The sequence below is a fragment of the Rhinoderma darwinii genome, chromosome 8, assembly GCF_050947455.1.
Source record: "Rhinoderma darwinii isolate aRhiDar2 chromosome 8, aRhiDar2.hap1, whole genome shotgun sequence".
In the NCBI taxonomy this organism is placed as follows: Eukaryota; Metazoa; Chordata; class Amphibia; order Anura; family Rhinodermatidae; genus Rhinoderma; species Rhinoderma darwinii.
In genome coordinates, this window is record NC_134694.1 from 115460697 (window position 1) to 115482257 (window position 21561).

Consider the following 21561-nt stretch of genomic DNA (forward strand, 5'->3'; position numbering starts at 1 on the left):
CTGTATCAGTTGTCGTTTGCTTTGTGACGCAACCGAACAAGGCGGACTGTTCAACGTATTTTTAACGAGTTCCGTGTCGCTTTATAAATTTGTCCCACGGACCGTAAAGAAGCCGTTATCAAAGGACGAGCAGTTGCCCATAGCAACCAATAAGATTGCAGCTCTCATTTTCCAAAGACCTTTCGGAAAATGAAAGCTGCAGCCTAATTGGTTGCCTTGGCAACTCCACTAGTTTTAATAAATATCCGCCACGTGGGTGATACATACGCTTAGGGTCAGTTCACACCTGTACAATGTTCAGTTCCCTCCGAATTTTTAGTGTAGACCGATGGCTAAACAGATCCCATTGTTTTAGCTTTAATCCTAAATTGACCAAAATGGTCAGTTTGCGCTCGCCATAAACGATGTGTTGGCTTTATTGTACCTATTTTTTTAATTTCATGATGTATTCGTATGTTAAAATGTACCCCAAACATTGGGTGACGCGTGTACCCCCTACAAGCCTCCACAACAGGCGTATAAAACAGACATCTTTATTAATAACTTCTGGGCTCTGAAGGGTTTTGACGCGTGATTATCACATGTGCGCACTAAATTGCATTGTGATTTCACAATCGCAAAAAAAAAAACAACATTGGGGGCCGACCTACGTGTCCGGAAGGTCAGATACTGATAAGAGGAGATTGAGTGCATCTTCTTCATCCTTCCAAACCGGGACGGTAACTATACTGGGAAATTGTGACACTTTACCAATAAATACTGTGGTTTTCCTCTATAATAACCACCTATATAGCTCCACCAAAATATATCCATTACATAAAACAGGAAAATTCCTTTATAGTCTCTCCCAAATATACGCTATGAAGAAGTAGGGGACAGATGAAAGACATTACGAGGGCAGGATCAATAACGCAAAATTCCAGGTGAAGATGAATAGAAAATATACGTAATGTTTAATAAATGTTAATATCAGATCAGTTCATTGTCACTCCTGTGATTATTTACAATTAACGCTACAATTAACAGCTGCGGTGGCCATGACGGGACTCTTGTATATCAGTGGGACATGGGCTCAAATGCTTCAGACACTTCATGCATCCAGATGGCACAAGCAGCATCGGGTACGTCGGACTGGCAAACGTAATCATAAATACAGGCCACCTGGGGAGAAAAGAACAGATATCGTGTGATATATTTATAATAAAGGCATCTTGAGAGGCGGAGCTTTATACTTTTCAGGCTCCACCCCCAATCCCCTCATCCTATGTGTGGTAGTCTTTCTCACTGGCGGGTTAGTTGCTTGTAGTTTATAATTATTCTGTCCTTGCTGTAATGGAAATCAGCTGTCCATGTACGGATTTCCTCTCGAGGTTGTGTTTATACACAGCAGTCGCTAATCTGTTCAAGCAAAGCTGCAGTGTAAAGCATAGGAGGCTGAGCAGAAGTCTGAGTCACTGTTGAGACCGGAGGTGTACATGGAGAGCTGATTTTTTTTACAGTCGTTCTACTACGTGTCCCTCCCGTCCTAATATTTACCTGTCACTTCTATACTTGCTCCTGTGATATATTTGCTGTCGCCTGAAGCCAGGAAAGCGCAAACATCTGCAACATCTGAAATATTAATAATATTAGTTTTATAATTCTAGTTGTAATCTGCGGTTACAGTTTTGGAAGTGTTTTGTGTTTGCCCTAATGGCTTTTAGTGATGTTTTATAGGAACAGGTGATTAAAGTTTCTTAAAGACATCTTCTAGTCCTCTCAGCACTGTCCTGGTCTCCTCATGTGTTTCTGGTCCTCCTGGTGCTCTGTTTCTGGTCCCTCTGGTGCTCCCCGTGTGTTTCTGGTCCCCCTGGTGCTCTCCGTGTGTTTCTGGTTCCCCTGGTGCTCTCCGTGTGTTTCTGGTCCCCCTGGTGCTCTCCGTGTGTTTCTGGTCCCCCTGGTGCTCTCCGTGTGTTTCTGGTCCCCCTGGTGCTCCCCGTGTGTTTCTGGTCCCCCTGGTGCTCCCCGTGTGTTTCTGGTCCCCCTGGTGCTCTCTGTGTGTTTCTGGTCCCTCTGGTTCTCTCCGTGTGTTTCTGGTCCCCCTGGTGCTCCCCATGTGTTTCTGGTCCCCCTGGTGCTCCCCATGTGTTTCTGGTCCCCCTGGTGCTCTCCATGTGTTTCTGGTCCCCCTGGTGCTCTCCATGTGTTTCTGGTCCCCCTGGTGCTCCCCATGTGTTTCTGGTCCCCCTGGTGCTCTCCATGTGTTTCTGGTCCCCCTGGTGCTCTCCATGTGTTTTTGGTCCCCCTGGTGCTCTCCATGGGTTTCTGGTCCCCCTGGTGCTCTCCATGGGTTTCTGGTCCCCCTGGTGCTCTCCATGGGTTTCTGGTCCCCCTGGTGCTCTCCATGGGTTTCTGGTCCCCCTGGTGCTCTCCATGGGTTTCTGGTCCTCCTGGTGCTCTCCATGGGTTTCTGGTCCTCCTGGTGCTCTCCATGGGTTTCTGGTCCTCTCCATGGGTTTCTGGTCCTCCTGGTGCTCTCCATGGGTTTCTGGTCCTCCTGGTGCTCTCCATGGGTTTCTGGTCCTCTCCATGGGTTTCTGGTCCTCTCCATAGGTTTCTGGTCCTCTCCATGTGTTTCTGGTCCCCCTGGTGCTCTCCATGTGTTTCTGGTCCCCCTGGTGCTCTCCATGTGTTTCTGGTCCCCCTGGTGTTCCCCATGTGTTTCTGGTCCCCCTGGTGCTCTCCATGTGTTTCTGGTCCCCCTGGTGCTCTCCATGTGTTTTTGGTCCCCCTGGTGCTCTCCATGGGTTTCTGGTCCCCCTGGTGCTCTCCATGTGTTTCTGGTCCCCCTGGTGCTCTCCATGGGTTTCTGGTCCCCCTGGTGCTCTCCATGGGTTTCTGGTCCCCCTGGTGCTCTCCATGAGTTTCTGGTCCTCCTGGTGCTCTCCATGGGTTTCTGGTCCTCCTGGTGCTCTCCATGGGTTTCTGGTCCTCCTGGTGCTCTCCATGGGTTTCTGGTCCTCCTGGTGCTCTCCATGGGTTTCTGGTCCTCTCCATGGGTTTCTGGTCCTCCTGGTGCTCTCCATGGGTTTCTGGTCCTCCTGGTGCTCTCCATGGGTTTCTGGTCCTCCTGGTGCTCTCCATGGGTTTCTGGTCCTCCTGGTGCTCTCCATGGGTTTCTGGTCCTCCTGGTGCTCTCCATGGGTTTCTGGTCCTCTCCATGGGTTTCTGGTCCTCCTGGTGCTCTCCATGGGTTTCTGGTCCTCCTGGTGCTCTCCATGGGTTTCTGGTCCTCTCCATGGGTTTCTGGTCCTCTCCATGGGTTTCTGGTCCTCCTGGTGCTCTCCATGGGTTTCTGGTCCTCTTGGTGCTCTCCATTTTGGTCCTCCTGGTGTTCTCCATGTGTTTCTGGTCCCCCTGGTGTTCTCCATGTGTTTCTGGTCCTCCCGGTGTTCTCCATGTGTTTCTGGTCCTGATGTCACTTCATGTAACATCATGATGCACCGTCACATGACATCACAACTAAGCCAGAAGAGAACCAGGAGGACAGGGGTGGTGCGGGAAGGATGGGGAGATCCGCACCACTGTCTATGGTGAATCTGCAGGAATTCTGTGTAAGTAACACGTAGATGTGGGAACAGGTCACAAAGAATGGAAGCGATCAGGTTCTGATGAAGGATTTACCTTCAGGCTGGCCGAGTCTCCCCAGAGGTATCATACTCGCAAACTGTGGAAAATAAGAGAAAATTATTACATTATTTAATCATGATGCAGGTGAGTTGTGGACTGAACCTCTCCAGTCATCACAAAATGATACACGGATAACTCCATGTAAGACATTAAATGGGTTCTCTGCTTTGGACAATCCCCACTTGTTAGATAATAAGCTGATTACAAATTGTCACCCTGCTGGGACTCCCAGTGATCAGCTGTGATCTGTGGAGAAACCTGGCAGTAAGTGTTCAGTTTTCCTGCAGTGCCACCACAGGAGAAACTAAGCATTACACAGGTGTCCATTCATATCAATGTGTAATCTGTAAAATGCAGGACAGGAAAGGACAGGTCCTCCAGAGCAACAGATGCTCTTTGTAACCGCTCTTCACTCTGCCAAAGAGATGGGGGATCCTGAACAGAGGACCCCCACTATTAACTCAGAATTCCCTAATAGGGTGTTTTGAAATGTGTTCTCTAAAGTGGACCATCCCATAAATGATGTTTGGGATTTAATTATGTATAAGGATTATGGAATCATTTTTTTTCTTTTTTAACTGAGTTCCACAATTTCCAATGTAGAAACCATAACTGGGAATACAGAGAGAACCGTGTCTTAAAATGTGCAGGTACCGAGCACAGACAGACACTATGTAAGAGATCATTTTCCATTTTTAACTAAAATCATAGGGCCCCAAAGAAAAATTCACAATGGGCCCCACTCTTTACTGAGAATTGTGTAAAAAGGAACTTTGCCATAATTAAGGTCTATATCCACCATTCCATTTTTGGTCCAAAATATAAATATATATATCTGTATAGTGTTCTGATTTTCTGACTTGATAAATGATGTAATTTGGGCTGCACGCAGCCACCACTAACACATCTGATACAGTGAGCTCCCCCTAGTGGTGGGTGCACAGAGCAGTTCAGTGCCAGTTATCCTCCTACCACGAGGATCACTGCTATGATAGCTGTGCCACTGTATGTAAGAGTTCTCTGTTGTATCTGATGACACGAGGAGTGGGATACAAGATCTTAGACAAGGAGAAGAGTAAAGAAAGTTCTACTAGACACAGTCACTGTCCACATCAGCTCACTTTATCCAGCACTTTTTGTGGGACTTTATCAGTCATAGGGGTGGCAATAAATCCAGGCAATACTGTGTTACAACGGATGCCAAACCTGTGAGGGGAGAAAGTGAAGGAGAATCAGAAGATGGAAACACTTATTATTTACATTCTGAGGCTAATCCAGATTATGTCCTGCTCACACAGCTGCGGGGCTCATTACAAGCTTTGATACACTGAAACAAGCCCTGCAGCTGTGTTAGTTGGACATGGTCAGGACAGATAATGGATGTAAACAATGTTTCCATTTGTGATCAATTTCCACTGACTTGGCAAGTTCCTTGGCCGCAGTCCTTGTAAGACCTTCAACTCCGGCTTTAGAGGCAGCGTAGTTTCCCTGACCAAGATTACCCACCTGCAGTAGATAAAATAAATATATTATTGTCCTACTGCCCGTCATTCAGTCAATGACTGCAACTCTGAAGCTGGGCCGACCGCCATAGTGTGATCTAGTGGACATGATGGTGTAAAAAGATCCTCCAATGTATATCAAAGTCCTCTACTTATCTCATTGATCATATATTTGCAGTCATGTGACATATAATAACGGTTTTGTCATCTCACCTTTCCTATGATGCTTCCAATGTTGATGATGGAGCCACCATTTTGTCCACTGGCTACAATAGATCGGGCCACGGCTTGTGTGATAAGAAACGGACCCTTCAGGGAACAAAGAGAAATATAACAGTGATGGCTACTAGAGGGAGTCCTAACCAGGGGAACACCCCCTCCCCATATTATCTCCATTTATCCTAAGAGTATAACCCTTTAAGACTATAGGACTCTATTACATGGGCTGTTACAAGAAGAATCCAATTGTTGATCGATGCACCAAGTTTATCTTGGTTACTACCTAGGACTTAACACAGTAGATTCTATATAGTTCAGCAACGTTGCTTTACATTGAACATTACTCTGTGTTGGTATCCTTTCTGTTGGTATCTTATCGGTATATACAGTGAAGGAAATAAGTATTTGACCCCTTGCTGATTTTGTAAGTTTGCCCACTGTCAAAGACATGAACAGTCTAGAATTTTTAGGCTAGGTTAATTTTACCAGTGAGAGATAGATTATATAAAAAAAGAAAAAAAAAGAAAATCACATTGTCAAAACTATATATATTTATTTGCATTGTGCACAGAGAAATAAGTATTTGATCCCTTTGGCAAACAAGACTTAATACTTGGTGGCAAAACCCTTGTTGGCAAGCACAGCAGTCAGACGTTTTTTGTAGTTGATGATGAGGTTTGCACACATGTTAGATGGAATTTTGGCCCACTCCTCTTTGCAGATCATCTGTAAATCACTAACATTTCGAGGCTGTCGCTTGGCAACTCGGATCTCCAGCTCCCTCCATAAGTTTTCGATGGGATTAAGGTCTGCAGACTGGCTAGGCCACTCCATGCCCTTAATGTGCTTCTTTTTGAGCCACTCCTTTGTTGCCTTGGCTGTATGTTTCGGGTTATTGTCGTGCTGGAAGACCCAGCCACGAGCCATTTTCAATGTCCTGGTGGAGGGAAGGAAGTTGTCACTCAGGATTTGACGGTACATGGCTCCATCCATTCTCCCATTGATGCGGTGAAGTAGTCCTGTGCCCTTAGCAGAGAAACACCCCCAAAACATAATGTTTCCACCTCCATGCTTGACAGTGGGGACGGTGTTCTTTTGGTCATAAGTAGCATTTCTCTTCCTCCAAACACGGCGAGTTGAGTTAATGCCAAAGAGCTCAATTTTAGTCTCATCTGACCACAGCACCTTCTCCCAATCACTCTCAGAATCATCCAGATGTTCATTTGCAAACTTCAGACGGGCCTGTACATGTGCCTTCTTGAGCAGGGGGACCTTGCGGGCACTGCATGATTTTAATCCATTACGGCGTAATGTGTTACCAATGGTTTTCTTGGTGACTGTGGTCCCAGCTGCCTTGAGATCATTAACAAGTTCCCCCCGTGTAGTTTACGGCTGAGCTCTCACCTTCCTCAGGATCAAGGATACCCCACGAGGTGAGATTTTGCATGGAGGACCCAGATCGATGTCGATTGACAGTCATTTTGTATGTCTTCCATTTTCTTACTATTGCACCAACAGTTGTCTCCTTCTCACCCAGCGTCTTACTTATGGTTTTGTAGCCCATTCCAGCCTTGTGCAGGTCTATGATCTTGTCCCTGACATCCTTAGAAAGCTCTTTGGTCTTGCCCATGTTGTAGAGGTTAGAGTCAGACTGATTAATTGAGTCTGTGGACAGGAGTCTTACATGGTCACCTGTATAAAAGAGCTGTCTATAATGCAGGCACCAAGTTGATTTGGAGCGTGTAACTGGTCTGGAGGAGGCTGAACTCTTAATGGTTGGTAGGGGATCAAATACTTATTTCTCTGTGCACAATGCAAATAAATATATATCATTTTCACTATGTGATTTCCTTTTTTTTTTTATATATAATCTATCTCTCACTGGTAAAATTAACCTAGTCTAAAAATTCTAGACTGTTCATGACTTTGACAGTGGGCAAACTTACAAAATCAGCAAGGGATCAAATACTTATTTCCTTCACTGTATACATGGGCTGTTACTATGGTATGACACTGCATAGCAACAGTCCAGTCTATGTATGCATCAGGTGTCAACAGCAGTTCCCTATCATTCTGTCTTCCACACTTCCTGTCCGCTATAGATAACCTGCGCCCTTGTCATCCATCTCCGGCCCTGTAGATGAGCTCGCCTCTCTAAAAGCTGCGGTTAGAAAATTGACATAAACAGGTTAGATTTTGTTTTGAGAGAAAAATAACTAAGAGCAGCATTACAATGGCCGTGGTACAGGGGGCAAAATCGAATCGTGCTGTTGGAGGCTCTGTTAAACATTATAAAACCAATGCTCATCTAGGGGATAGATAGATCGATCGATCGATAGATACCTTGAGGTTGACATTCAGCACAGAATCAAAGGATTCCTCTGAGAGGCGAAGCAGAAATTCGTCCCTGGTGATTCCTGCACTATTGACTGCCACACGAGGAGGATCAGAGAAGCGAGACTGGAGGGAGAAGACAAGGACCAGTCACTGACCAGTACACTGCTGTGTGCGCTATGAGAGTCTGTGCTGGATGATCGGCAGCGCCTCAGGATCAGGTCTACCTGTATCTGTTCCATTAGGGCACTGACACTTTCAGATCGGGAGACGTCGGCTGTGATGGCCACATGGTCCTGTCCTGGGACGCCACGTGACAGGCTCTTTAGGGTTTCATTAGCTGAGTCAATGTTGAGATCAACGACAGCGACTGAAGCCCCTTCCTGTGACAGTCGCTGGCAGATAGCTCGACCGATCCCGCTGCCACCACCTGTGGAGTCACATCACACGGAGAGTTACTGCGGGCAGCTACTATATCCACTAAAGAGATCTATATAAATCCTGTATAATGCTAATGAAAATTTGGCCACAATCAATAAATATTCGGATACATACCGTAAATAATCCATAACATGAAGAATATTTGCTGTAGGATGAAGTTATATTACTTTAGTGAATGGAAGCAATCCTGTCTACATTCAAAGGCCGTAAACTCGTCCTGACCTAGTCCTGCTCACATAGCTTCTGATTTCTTATAAAATAAGGGTATGTTCACAAAGTTGGGATATGCAGTGGAATAGTACCAGACCCCAAATCCACAGGGAAATTCGGCCAAATATTGCACCAAATTGTTATATTCGGCCAGATTAACTGATTTGGAAAACGGCCGATCAGAAAAAATAAAAATGTGTTATCACGTGACGGCTGCAGGGTTCACATGTAACGAAACGTCATCACAGGAGGCCGGCTGTACACGGAGAAGCCGGAGAGAAGGGACGCGTTGCTATGGGAATGCTGTTAGAGAGTAAAGTTTCATTTTTCTCCAACTTAAAAGCTTATTTTTTATTTATTTTTTAACCTGTGGAATTTGCTGGGAATACGCAACGTAATCACAGTAGTTTCCGATACAATTGCCATTTGTTGCGGAATTTGACTTCTAACTGAAGTAAACATGGCAGAAAACAATAGATGAGAGATTCTGCAATAATGACTGCTACCTGCGGCCGCGCTGTAACGTGCCGTGAATAGAAAGCAGTAAGAAGAGTTTATTGAAAAACTTGGGGGGGGGGGGGGTACCAGAAGTAACTCAAACAACACGCAGCCAATGTATACAGGCTCCATTTATTTTTATATCCATATCTTTGAGCAAAGATTGCCTGCTTGGTGTTTGCTGCTTTCATCTCTGCTCCATTGGGAAACAGCTATACGAAGTGTCTCCAGATTACAACCTGCATTGTCTATAATCTGTCCACTGTGCTTTACACTGAAGATCTGATTATTTACACTGGCTGCGGTGTACAAACACAATCCCACCAGGGGGTTGATGGACAGAGTGCTGGTTCTATTACAGCTAGGATAGAATATATATATGAATATATATATATATATATATATATATATATACACACACACACACACACACACACACACACACACACACACACACGTACGTTTGTGTACAAGCAGCTAAGGAGCTAGTGTATTGTCCTCGTATACATTCTTCTTTGACCCAAAAAAAGGGGGCTATAAGGGGAGCCCTAACTTGGTGCTCCATAGGATCCTCCTCGCTATTACTGGGGCCTCTGGTATTATGTTCTTCATCTCCCCCATTACAGACATGTTATTTCTTTGGAGGAGGGAGATAAGCAGCTGGAGTCGCTTCTAATCTAACCTGTCCCATCCCTGTTCCTGTAGACAGTTGTCAGGCAGAGCCAATAGCAGATCCTATAGAAATTTATGTCTATGATCACCTATAGAATATAACTGCCTATTAAAGGGGAAGTCCATTTTGAGCAGCCCTGTCTCATTGTACCAGAACCCCTCCTAGGAGAGACAATACAAAGAATAAATCAGATATAGACGCTGATATTCCTGTAGAGACAGTCACAGGGAGGTGACAATCAGAGAGCTGTGACATATAAGTAAATACTGATCCTGGGTGTCGGTCCGGTGGTGGAAAAAAAAACGGTTATAGGTTAGTGGGATTATACTACACGCTTCATAGAATGACCTGTCACAAGAGCCAACATGGACTTCAACCTGATGGGCGCCGCCATGATACCTCCAGAGCGAGTGTCATAGAGACGACGGGACCGGAAGTGTTCGACCATAGAGAGGACGCAGGGAGAGAGCGTCTACTGCTGTTGCTCTCCTCAGCGTCCGTGCTTTGTTCTCCACGGAGCTGATTTATAATCGGGCTATGGGCAGTAGTTTGCAAACTGTGGTCCTCCAGGATGGTGGGAGTTGTAGTTTTACAGCTTGTAGTCTCACAGGTGGCAGATAACTAGGTTGGACATGAGAAAAGAGTCTGGATACCTTTGTAGTGCAAAAATAAGAATATAATGTGTACTGAATATATTACTGATCCAAAGTTCAGGACCCTCAGCTCTGGGGCAGAGTGGAATATTCTACAAAGAGCGTCTCCTGTCTTGCATTACACAGACAACCCATTGAGTTGAATGGGAATTGCAATCCTTAGTTTCTCCTGTGGTGGCGCTGCAGGGAAGTTGTACACTTGCCAGGTTTCCCCACAGATCACAGCATGGGGACATTTTATGATCAGCTTATTGTCAAGGGACCTGCCTAAGAAGTAGGGATTGTCCAAAGCGGAGGAGAACCCCTTTAAGAACCATGGGAATGGGACACACACCTGCTAAACCCTAGGAACTTCCCCCCAAAACACTAACCTTCAGAAGAAAAACCACGTTACACAAATTCTGGGTAAATATTCTGTAGCTTACGCCACCTTGGTTTAACCAAACTTATAAATTGATTTGATTTATCCAAATTTAAGACACAGCAAAGGGTGTGTACCCCAAGAGCGAGGTCCCCTGCCTTGTAGCTAGTGGGACACTCGATGTAGCCACAGTGTACAGCCAGCAATTAGTGCAATGCGAGGGCCTAACAATTCACTGCATAAGATCCTGGTCACCACATTAACAAACAATTGTACATTAAAAAAACAAAAAAAACAGGTCTGGGTGGGGTCTACTAAATTTCACCTCTCCTTAAAGAGTCTCTGTCACCACATTATAAGTGCTCTATCTTGTACATAATATGATCGGCGCTGTAATGTAGATCACAGCAGTGGTTTTTATTTAGAAAAACAATCATTTTTTTACGGAGTTATGACCTATATTAGCTTTATGCTAATGAGTTTCCCAATGGACAACTGGGCGTGTTTTTCTATATGGCCAAGTGGGCGTTGTGGAGAGGAGTGTATGATGCTGACCAATCAGTGACCAATCAGCGTCATACACTTCTCCCCATTCATATAGCTATATCACTATGTGTAGCCTCATAAACACACTATAACGTTACTGCAGTGTCAGGACAATGAATATACATTACCTCCAGCCGGGACCTGATGTGTATTCAGAATCCTAACACTTCACTAATACAATCCCGACACTACAGCACAGGCTTTTTTTTTTTTTTTTTTAAAAAGGTGCCCAAGTGGTTTTTTGTTGCACACTGTAAAATGGTGCTCAAGGGTGGACATACCCCTCAAATTCTATTTTTCAGTGCCAATTTTGCTGTTTTTTTATTAGATTCGCTCATTTACTACATAATCTTGGACTTCCAGCAATGTAGCGATTACAAAATCATTCCATTAACTCTCTCATTCAGATTATTATCCGCAAAACAAAGCACAGAATGATCAGAAATATAATTTAATTATTTTATTTCCATTTTGTTTTCTTTCTGTTGCTTAAAAAAATAATATGGAGAAAAGTCTCCCAGGACCCCACAACAAAGATTCCGACAGCCCAAAGAAAGCACTTGGATATAGAGTCAGAGCAGGCAGGAGTTCGCAGCTGCATCTATACTGCCTACACACCAGATGGCGCTGCCACTTTGCATGATGTTTAGATTGAAAAGAACAATGTCCCTGCAAAATAATAGATGGAGCAGGGTTGTAGTGATGACAGCAGACATTTTTTATAATACAGACTCCCAATATACTGCCTAATTATAGACAAAGAGCAATATAATCATCCCATCACCGCTTCTCCTCTAATTCCTCATAGCCCACGTTGGATTGATCAGCGGTGCAATCGTCTTAGCTACGCAATTCCACCCTCAAATATGTAATTATAAGAAACAAAAAGGAATTATTAAAGACTCCTTTAAGGAGCAGACAGGGATTCTGACCTATTGTGTTATTACTCAATCTACTGGTATAAAATAATGCACAACATGGGGAGTCAATAGCAAAATTTACAGGACACGCCAGTGCTGACAGGGGGAGGGGAGACTCATGATTACATTGCAGTTTGGTCCAGAAAAAAAAAAAAAAAAAAGTCCAACGTAAAAAATGTAAATGAAGAGGAGTGGACCATGATTTCACGTTGTAGCATCACCGTGTTTAGGGTGAGAGAAGGCGGTTATGTCTCTGTAGTCACATAACGCCACCGTCGCCCAGGAACGACACTAGTATACCCTTCCGCTCACGGAAGACTCAAATCTTAGCACAGGCTCCTACTTCAAGAAACGAGAGACCTTCTATTCAAACTGTGCGATCAGAACCATCATGGCGACTCCTAGGAGCAGGCCGAATGTCTCCATGATGGACTGGACAGGGCGAGAGTCCTTCAGGAGCTCGGGGATGACCGAAACTGTTGCAATGTAGATAAAACCACCGGCAGTGAATGGAAGGATCCACAAGGTGGCAGCTTCACCAATCCCCTCAGCCAGGAGAGAGCAGGCAGTGCCGGCGAGAGCGCCAAGAGCTGTGCTGAGTTGTAGCATCATAGCCTGAAATAGAGAAGGACCATTAATGGATTCGCACGAAGAACCAATTACTTTGCTTGCTTACTCTTAGGGCTAGTTCACACAAAGTTTTTTGGCGCAGCTTGTTACGCTGTAACCACCTTGGAAACCGTGCTAAAAACCATCCGAAATCACCTCCTATTAATTTCAATGTTCTTTCTACCCATGTTTCCGTCTCGGACATCAACGGGAGGCAGAGAAAGTGATTTTCGCAGCGTTTTTTGCCCACGGCGCTCAATGGCCACAGCCAAAGAACGCTGCAAAAAAAATGCGACAAAAAGTGCAGGCAGGTCAAAACCTGCCTCAAAATTCCTGAATTCACTGTGTGAACATACCCTTAGCATGGGCGATGCTACATAAACAACATCTTCAGGCATCTGCGGGCAGTGTATTCAGATTATAGAGGATTTTTTGGATAGCACTGGTTGTGAAGGGTTTAAAAACAAAAAACAAGGCTGCTTTTTCAGGGGTGTCCCTATTTATGGAAAAAAGCAGCCATGTTTTTTCAACCTTGAACTACCCCTTTGTCTTAGGCCGGATTCACACGAGCACATTACGTCCGTAATGGACGGAACGTATTTCGGCCGCTAATCCCGGACCGAACCCAGCGCAGGGAGCCGGGCTCCTAGCATCATACTTATGTACGACGCTGGGAGTCCCTGCCTCTCCGTGGAACTACTGTCCCGTACTGAGAACATGATTATAGTACGGGACAGTTGTCCTGCAGCGAGGCAGGGACTCCTAGCGTCGTACATAACTATGATGCTAGGAGCCCGGCTCCCTGCAGTGTGTTCGGTCCGGGATTAGCGGCCGAAATACGTTCCGTCCATTACGGACGTAACATGCTCGTGTGAACCCAGCCACAGCCTTCCTTTATATATTTCTTGTATTTGGCTTCCGTTCCTGGTTTTTGCTGAAAAACTACATGCAAAATCTGCACATGGGGGTACCAAATACACCCATATAGGTGGCCAGACCAAGTGAGGCGCGCTGGTGCTTCCCGGGCTTCATGGATCATGTGTCACTCCAATCGGCTCTACAGTATGGCTGACAGGCTACATCCTGTTTCTTTCGTCTTTATGCTCCCTAATTTGGTAAGTTACATACCTGTCTAAACTGTCCCCTATAAATTTCGATGTTCTAATTTAAATAAGGTCTCTACTCTTTGTCGAGCCTTTCCATGCAAAAAGCGTATGTTCCGAAATGTTAGTGGTATACCGGATTTCTGTATAAACAGCACAGCCTCTCTATCAAAAAACATTTTACACAAGTTAAACAACTTTGCAGATAGACCTGAAATGGTAGAGTAAACTTTAATCTCCATTCACACCCAAAGCAGCTTCTTTTTTTTTTTTTTTTATAAAAATATGATGCTTGCCCTTGGAAACAGACAGCAGCTTCTGTCCCCCCTGCTGTCATCCAGGCTCTCACAAGAACAGAAAACCAGCAGAATTTTGAATTTAGCTTTAGATGCAATTGGAGGAGAAGAAACCGTATGTAGCTCATGATGGGTACAATATAAGGAACAAAGCTACTGAACATTTTACGAAGGTTTCAGCAGAAGTGGAGTTGTCTTTTGATGCTTTAGACTTACAGACCTTTTTCTTAGTACAACCACTCTGCACCAGAATAGCGAAGTCTCCAATCTCGTGAGGCACCTCATGGAGCAGGATGGTGATTGTGGTGATGATTCCAACATTGCTGCTAACCAAGAACGAGGCTCCGATTGCCAAACCGTCCGTGAAATTGTGTGTGAAATCAGCGGCGAGGTTCAGGTACCCAGAAACAGTCATATCTGCAGGGGGAGGGGAAGGAAATGGTTAAGAGATGGAGAATCAGTAGAAGTGCGTGCTGACTATTCCTGCTATGCTGTAACCTGTGCGCGGCTTCTCTTTTCCGGACTTGCTGCTCTTCGTATTCGCCTCCTTGGTCCTCTGTCTCACGCCTTCTTTTCCATCTTGCTTGTCGTCCTTTTCCTTTGTGGCACTTGCCGAGCTTGGTTTGGAATCTATAGGGAACGGTACAATGAGATACATGAAGTCCTTCCTGTCATACACACAGTGACATTTCAGACAAGAGCCACCATTGATTATTGGGAACATGACATACCATGACCGTGGCTGTGCCCGTGACCGGCTTCCGCCTTCAGATGTCGCACAAATTTCTCAACCACAAGGAAAGCAATGATTCCCGCCAGAACCCATAAACCGACAGACATCATATGAGAGTGACTATGGTCTGAAATAGGGAAATGTGAACTATGAATAAGAGCGATACATCTCACAGACCGTCAGACCGGCAATATTCTCCAGAGCTGCACTCACTATTATGCTGCGGTGTACATACATTACTTATCCTGTACTGATCCTGAGTTACATCCTGTATTATACTCCAGAGCTGCACTCACTATTCTGCTGGTGGAGTCACTGTCTACTTACACTACTTATTACAATTCTGCAGGTTGCTACTGGAAACAGACAAGCTTGTCGTCAGACACACCCTTAACAGATTAGTAACAGATAATGCTTGGCGTATTGTAAGGAGCGTGTGTGATGGCCCCTTTCTGGGGTCTAGAGGTTCATGTGTCAACCTTCCCTATCTATTATTTAAAAAATAAATAAAATTAAATACAAAAAGAGTCAGGGAATGAACAGGAAACCACGACTTGATTCTTCAGACAGAGCAGACCTTAAAAGGAGATTTCCATAAATAAAGCTTAATCCATTATACAATTTCTGCTTGCTGTCACTGAAGGGGAACATTCTTATTTAAATCTTAAATTCAGAGGATGAAAACCCATCCTAAACATGTCCTGGTCACAGAGCTGTCCGGCTCGCTACAGCGAAGAGCTTTGGTACACTGCAACAAGCCATGCTGCTGTGCCAGCTAGACATTATTGGTACAGATTTTAAGCTTCTGGATGCAAACATGAATATTTTCCTTCACACACAGCAAGTAGAGATCTGCCAATGGTGGGAATTGAAGCAAAGTAGATTAGAAAGTTTCAGAACTTTTTGGTACACAATGAAGAAGCTTCATTTATAGAAAACCGGAAAACACCACTTTAAAGGGGTATTCCCAGAATGGACAATGATCACCTATCCACAGGATAGGTGATAAGTGTCTGATTTCTGGGGGTCTCATCAGTGGGGACTGAGCCCCCCATTCCTCCTCACCGCACCACCAGCAGTGGGGATGAACTTAAATGGAGCAGTGGTTGAGCATGCACCCTGCTGTTATATTCAATACCTATGGGACTGACGGAATAGCCGAGCGCTGTACTGGGCCATCTCAGTCATTTCCATAGACCTTGGAAGGAGTGGCAGCGCGCACGCTCGTCCTCTGATGCTTTCAAAGTTCTCCACGCTGCAGTTGTGGAGTGAGGAGGAACGGGGGAAGGATTGAGGCCCAGTTCTAGTGATCGACGGGGGGCCCCAATAGTGGATAGGTGATAATTGACCATTTCGGGAATAGCCTTTTAGTCTATTATAGAAAATCCAGAATAGAAAATATGCTAAATGAATGAATGAATTCTCACCGTGAGAGTGTCCATGCCCATGAGCCTCTTCTTCTGACTGGTGGTGAGAGTGCGGCTCTATAGAAAGATACAATTGTGAGTATATCAACAATGATCTGAAAACTACGGCTCACCAGCAGTGGTGAAACTACAACTATTAGCATGGAAGGATCATGTTTGGCGTAGTTGCAGCACAGCTGGAGAACCACAGGTTGCAGACCACGGATTTAACACAAAGCAATGCTATGAGGAGACGCAACTACGAGGAACGACGGCTTCATACCCAGAGCATGGGGAATAAGATGTAAAAAGGCATCTCCCAGCAGCCCCCCGGAGGCGAAGCTCAGCAGCAGCTTGAGCAGGGATTGGTGCTGGCTGCTGTTGGACTGCACAGGGATCAGGAAGAGGATGAAGAAAGGAGCAGCGGAGATCAGCAGTGTGGCACATATCGCCTGCAAGAAAGAGAGAGAGCGTTACAGAACAGCCGTGTCAACTGGGAGCAAAAAGAAAACAAGACGTGAGAAGAGGGCAGGTGTCCGAAACATCAAACACAATCTGCAGAGCAGCGTGAAAATACCAGAGGGAAAAAAACCATATGTGAGATCAAAACCAGATGTACATTGGGAGGAAAGATCACACGTTATATAAAGTCAAGGACTCCGAGCACAAAAGTGGAATCACTGTGTACATACATGACATTAGTTATCCTGTACTGATCCTGAGTTACATCCTGTATTATACTCCAGAGCTGCACTCGCTATTCTGCTGGTGGAGTCACTGTGTACATACATGACATTAGTTATCCTGTACTGATCCTGAGTTACTTCCTGTATTATACTCCAGAGCTGCACTTACTATTCTGCTGGTGGAGTGACTGTGTGCATACATTACATTACTTATCCTGTACTGATCCGGAGTTACTTCCTGTATTATACTCCAGAGCTGCACTCACTATTCTGCTGGTGGAGTGACTGTGTGCATACATTACATTACTTATCTTGTACTGATCCTGAGTTACATCCTGTATTATACTCCGGAGCTGCACTCACTATTCTGCTGGTGGAGTCACTGTGTACATACATGACATTACTTATCCTGAGTTACGGCCTGTATTATACTCCAGAGCTGCACTCACTATTCTGCTGGTGGAGTCACAGTGTACAGACATTACATTACTTATCCTGTACTGATCCTGAGTTACAGCCTGTATTATACTCCAGAGCTGCACTCACTATTCTGCTGGTGGAGTACAATACAGGATGTAATTCAGGATAAGAAATGTAATGTACACAGTGACTCCACCAGCAGAATAGTGAGTGCAGCTCCGGAGTATAAGGCCTCATGCACACGACCGTATTTTTTCCCACCCGTAAATACGGGTCCGGTGTCACACGTATTCCACCCGTATTTACGGGCACGTTTTTGGCGGCAAAATAGCACTGCACTAATCGGCAGCCCCTTCTCTCTATCAGTGCAGGATAGAGAGAAGGGACAGCCTTTTCTGTAATAAAAGTTAAAGAATTTCATACTTACCCGGCCGTTGTCTTGGTGACGCGTCCCTCTCTTCACATCCAGCCCGACATCCCTGGATGACGCGGCAGTCCATGTGACCGCTGCAGCCTGTGATTGACCTGTGATTGGCTGCAGCGGTCACATGGCCTGAAACGTCATCCAGGACGTCGGCCCGGATGTCGAGAGGGACGCGTCACCAAGGCAACGGGCGGGAGACCGGACTGGAGGAAGCAGGAAGTTGTCGGTAAGTATGAAAGTCTTTTATTTTTATTTTTTACAGGTTTATACTGATCGGTAGTCACTGTCCAGGGTGCTGAAAGAGTTACTGCCGATCAGTTAACTCTTTCAGCTCCCTGGACAGTGACTATTTACGGACGTCGCTTAGCAACGCTGCCGTAATGACGGGTGCACACATGTAGCCACCCGTCATTACGAGAGCTCCATAGACTTCTATGGACTGTCCGTGCCGTTATTACGGCCTGAAATAGGACATGTTCTATCTTTTTCAACGGCACGGGCACCTTCCCGTGAGAAAACGGGAAGGCACCCGTCGCCAATAGAAGTCTATGAGCCCGTTATTACGGGTCGTAATTACGACCCGTAATAACGGGAGTTTTTACGGTCGTGTGCATGAGGCCTAATACAGGATGTAACTCAGGATCATATAGGATAAGTAATGTAATGTACACAGTGACTCCACCAGCAGAATAGTGAGTGCAGCTCTGGAGTATAACACAGAACGTAACTCAGGATCAGTACAAGATAAGTAATGTTAAGTATCGACAAAGTGATCTACTAATAGACTGACGCCTATGTGAACAGCCAAAAAGACCTGACATCTGCTATCAGTGGAAGAAAGATTTAACATTCTGTTTTTTGACCCTTCTGATCAGTTATTTCCTCCAGAGGTAAGCCGTCCCCTTCTTCCAGTGGATATGCCATAAATATAATTGGATTTTCAGCTTATGTCTGTACGACTACCTATATCCTGGGCTCTTTCCCAATCAGCAGTGCATAGAAAGTATTATTCATTGTCATGGAGCCTGCCCCCTGCTGGAAGATCATCACTCAACCATAGCAGATCAGACTAGGCAGGCAGACACGGGAGGTGGCAGTGCTGACATCTCTGCTTACCTGTAAGGATTGAGCAATTTTTTTTTGGCAGCAAAAAAAGAGACAATGCAAGTTCTACTGACTCAAGAAGGAAAAGTCAGAAGCTTAAATGGGTTTTTCGGTTTTAAAGAGGCTCTGTCACCAGATTTTGCAACCCCTATCTGCTATTGCAGCAGATCGGCGCTGCAATGTAGATTACAGTAACGTTTTTATTTTTAAAAAACGAGCATTTTTGGACAAGTTATGACCATTTTTGTAGTTATGCAAATGAGGCTTGCAAAAGTCCAAGTGGGTGTGTTTAAAATTAAAAGTCCAAGTGGGCGTGTATTATGTGCGTACATCGGGGCGTTTTTAATACTTTTACTAGCTGGGCGCTCTGAAGAGAAGTATCATCCACTTCTCTTCAGAACGCCCAGCTTCTGACAGTGCAGATCTGTGACGTCACTCACAGGTCCTGCATCGTGACGGCCACATCGGCACCAGAGGCTACAGTTGATTCTGCAGCAGCATCAGCGTTTGCAGGTAAGATCGACTTACCTGCAAACGCTGATGCTGCTGCAGAATCAACTGTAGCCTCTGGTGCCGATGTGGCCGACACGATGCAGGACCTGTGAGTGACGTCACAGATCTGCACTGCCAGAAGCTGGGCGTTCTGAAGAGAAGAGGATGATACTTCTCGTCAGAACGCCCAGCTAGTAAAAGTATTAAAAACGCCCCGATGTACGCACATAATACACGCCCACTTGGACTTTTAATTTTAAACACGCCCACTTGGACTTTTGCAAGCCTCATTTGCATAACTACAAAAATGGTCATAACTTGGCCAAAAATGCTCGTTTTTTAAAAATAAAAACGTTACTGTAATCTACATTGCAGCGCCGATCACATGCTATAGCAGATAGGGGCTGCAAAATCTGGTGACAGAGCCTCTTTAAGTAAATAAAGTTTACTCACTGTATAATGAGTAGTTCTGCAACTTTCTAAAATACTTTGGATATGAATTCATTATTTCCAAGACTACTGCTTGCTGTCGGTGAATGGACAATCAATCTCCAGAGGATTAAAACCTGCACAGGTAAGATACTCCTCACAGTTGAGGGTTTGTCACAGTTGTATCCAGTGTAGACAATCCTCTGGGAGCTAAATATATCAGCAGCACAAAAATCTCTCTCCTGATAGTTTGCTACAGTGTATCTGTGCAGATAAAATTACTGTTAGGAAAAGAGTGTTCTTATTCACAGACAGTAAGCAGAGATTGCCTCTTATTTTTCAGAACTCTCTTGGAAAATTAAAGCTGCAACCTGATTTTTTTGCCATTAGTAACGATTCTGGTTTTGCACCAGTTTTGATAAATCTCATCCGGAGAACATTGTAAAGTGGCAGAACTTCTCATTACACAGCGATCGAGTTACTTACAACACGCACCGCAGACACGCTCAGCGATCACACATCATGTATGTACGGAGCAGCGCTCACTTACATAGGTCCATAGTGTAACAGGCTCCATCTTTTCTCTGGAGTCATGAGGAGGTGGGGGTGGGGAATCCTTCACTGCCTCTCTCTTGACACGTTCCTCCTCAGCTCCACGGGATGGTGCATCTCCCAGAGTCCAACGGTTCTTAAAATCTGCAAGATCATCATGACCGTGCTCGTGACCATGCTGGAGATCTTCATGGCTGTGGCCATGGTGGTCCTCGTGACGGTGACCGTGCCCATGGTGGTCCTCGTGACTGTGGCCATGGTGGCCCTCGTGACTGTGCCCATGGTGGTCCTCGTGACTGTGCCCATGGTGGCCCTCGTGACTGTGCCCATGGTGGCCCTCGTGACTGTGCCCATGGTGGTCCTCGTGACTGTGGCCATGGTGGCCCTCGTGACTGTGGCCATGGTGCACATTCTGAGCAAATGCAGCAGTTATAAGGACACTGACCACGGCCAAAGCCACACATCTCTTCTGCCAATGAACATCCATCCTACCTGAAAGGCAAAACAGCGACTATGAGGTCACCAGTGACAACCGTATGTGAAGCCAGAACAAGGGGCATGTGGGCAAGAACTGCCAGGACAATCCCTCTAATACACCCCTCCCCCCTTTCACTATTATACAGGTAGTCTCCATCCCTCCCCCCTCCTCACTATTAGACCGGCAGCCTCCATCCATCCATCCATCCATCCATCCATCCATCCATCCCTCCCCCCTTTTACACAGGCAGGTGACTCAGTCCGCCTCACTATTATGAAGGCAGTCTCCATCCATCCTGTTACATCGGCAACCTCCTCACTGTTATACAGTCAGTCTCCAGCCATCCATCCCCCCTGTTACACCGGCAGCCTCGTTCCTCACCTCCGGACGTTGCTTTGTATGGACCCGGCACGGTTCAGACGTGGCACAATACAATCCGGGTTCAAATCTCGCGAGAAATAATAAGGGCGGAAGTGCGGGGAAGACAGGACAGGACAGGACAGCAGCTGTCAGGACTTACGGGCCGCAAGATGGGACAAACTAGTGGCGCTGTCGATACCTGCAGAGAGGAGATACAGCGTATATGGATACAATTGTATCTTGTGTGAACCCACGTGTACAGTAGTTCCCTCCAATGATACTCATTCCTCCCTGAGACTTGCAGTTCCTCGTGGTGCATGACATGCTGTGACTTGGCTCCTGTCTCTGTGCAGTTTATGCTGGGACTTGTAGTTCTGTCTGTTCTGTGCTCAGCCATTCAGATACTGTTAGGTTGTGTTTTCACCTGTTTACATATGTTGCCT

General features: G+C 45.5%; 2 protein-coding genes across 4 annotated transcripts; both read right to left on the reverse strand.

The window, feature by feature from the left end:
- Positions 1 to 924: 924 nt before the first annotated feature.
- HSD17B8 (hydroxysteroid 17-beta dehydrogenase 8) lies at positions 925 to 9982 on the reverse strand. Of its 2 annotated transcripts, none has more exons than XM_075836513.1 (9): positions 9895 to 9982; positions 7952 to 8154; positions 7734 to 7850; positions 5385 to 5480; positions 5090 to 5175; positions 4791 to 4875; positions 3664 to 3706; positions 1537 to 1611; positions 925 to 1161 (listed from the first exon to the last, which is right to left on the reverse strand). In XM_075836513.1, exons 1-9 carry the CDS (start codon positions 9938 to 9940, stop codon positions 1145 to 1147), a joined length of 768 nt encoding a protein of 255 aa, XP_075692628.1. In that variant the 5' UTR covers positions 9941 to 9982; the 3' UTR covers positions 925 to 1144. The 2 variants fall into 2 exon arrangements, with proteins under 2 accessions (XP_075692628.1, XP_075692629.1); XM_075836514.1 differs by lacking the exon at positions 9895 to 9982 and adding an exon at positions 8280 to 8400.
- A 1569-nt stretch (positions 9983 to 11551) lies between these two features.
- On the reverse strand, positions 11552 to 21252 carry SLC39A7 (solute carrier family 39 member 7). Of its 2 annotated transcripts, none has more exons than XM_075836516.1 (8): positions 21140 to 21252; positions 20279 to 20772; positions 16457 to 16625; positions 16195 to 16251; positions 14766 to 14894; positions 14533 to 14664; positions 14255 to 14451; positions 11552 to 12641 (listed from the first exon to the last, which is right to left on the reverse strand). In XM_075836516.1, exons 2-8 carry the CDS (start codon positions 20765 to 20767, stop codon positions 12390 to 12392), a joined length of 1425 nt encoding a protein of 474 aa, XP_075692631.1. In that variant the 5' UTR covers positions 20768 to 20772; positions 21140 to 21252; the 3' UTR covers positions 11552 to 12389. The 2 variants fall into 2 exon arrangements, with proteins under 2 accessions (XP_075692631.1, XP_075692630.1); XM_075836515.1 differs by lacking the exon at positions 21140 to 21252 and adding an exon at positions 21028 to 21095.
- Positions 21253 to 21561: the final 309 nt, after the last annotated feature.

Coding starts and splice junctions, on each gene's coding strand:
- HSD17B8 (XM_075836513.1), bottom strand. CDS start 9,940: ATGGCGGCGCCCATCAGGTTGAAGTCCATGTTGGCTCTTGTGACAG. Junction 8,155..9,894: donor CATGTTGGCTCTTGTGACAG/GTCATTCTATGA, acceptor GTGACTCCACAG/GTGGTGGCAGCGGGATCGGT. Junction 7,851..7,951: donor CCCTAATGGAACAGATACAG/GTAGACCTGATC, acceptor TTCTCCCTCCAG/TCTCGCTTCTCTGATCCTCC.
- SLC39A7 (XM_075836515.1), bottom strand. CDS start 21,052: ATGGATGGAGACTGCCTTCATAATA. Junction 14,895..16,194: donor TGGGCATGGACACTCTCACG/GTGAGAATTCAT, acceptor TCCCTATTTCAG/ACCATAGTCACTCTCATATG. Junction 12,642..14,254: donor GTGGTTGTACTAAGAAAAAG/GTCTGTAAGTCT, acceptor TCTCTATTTCAG/GCTATGATGCTACAACTCAG.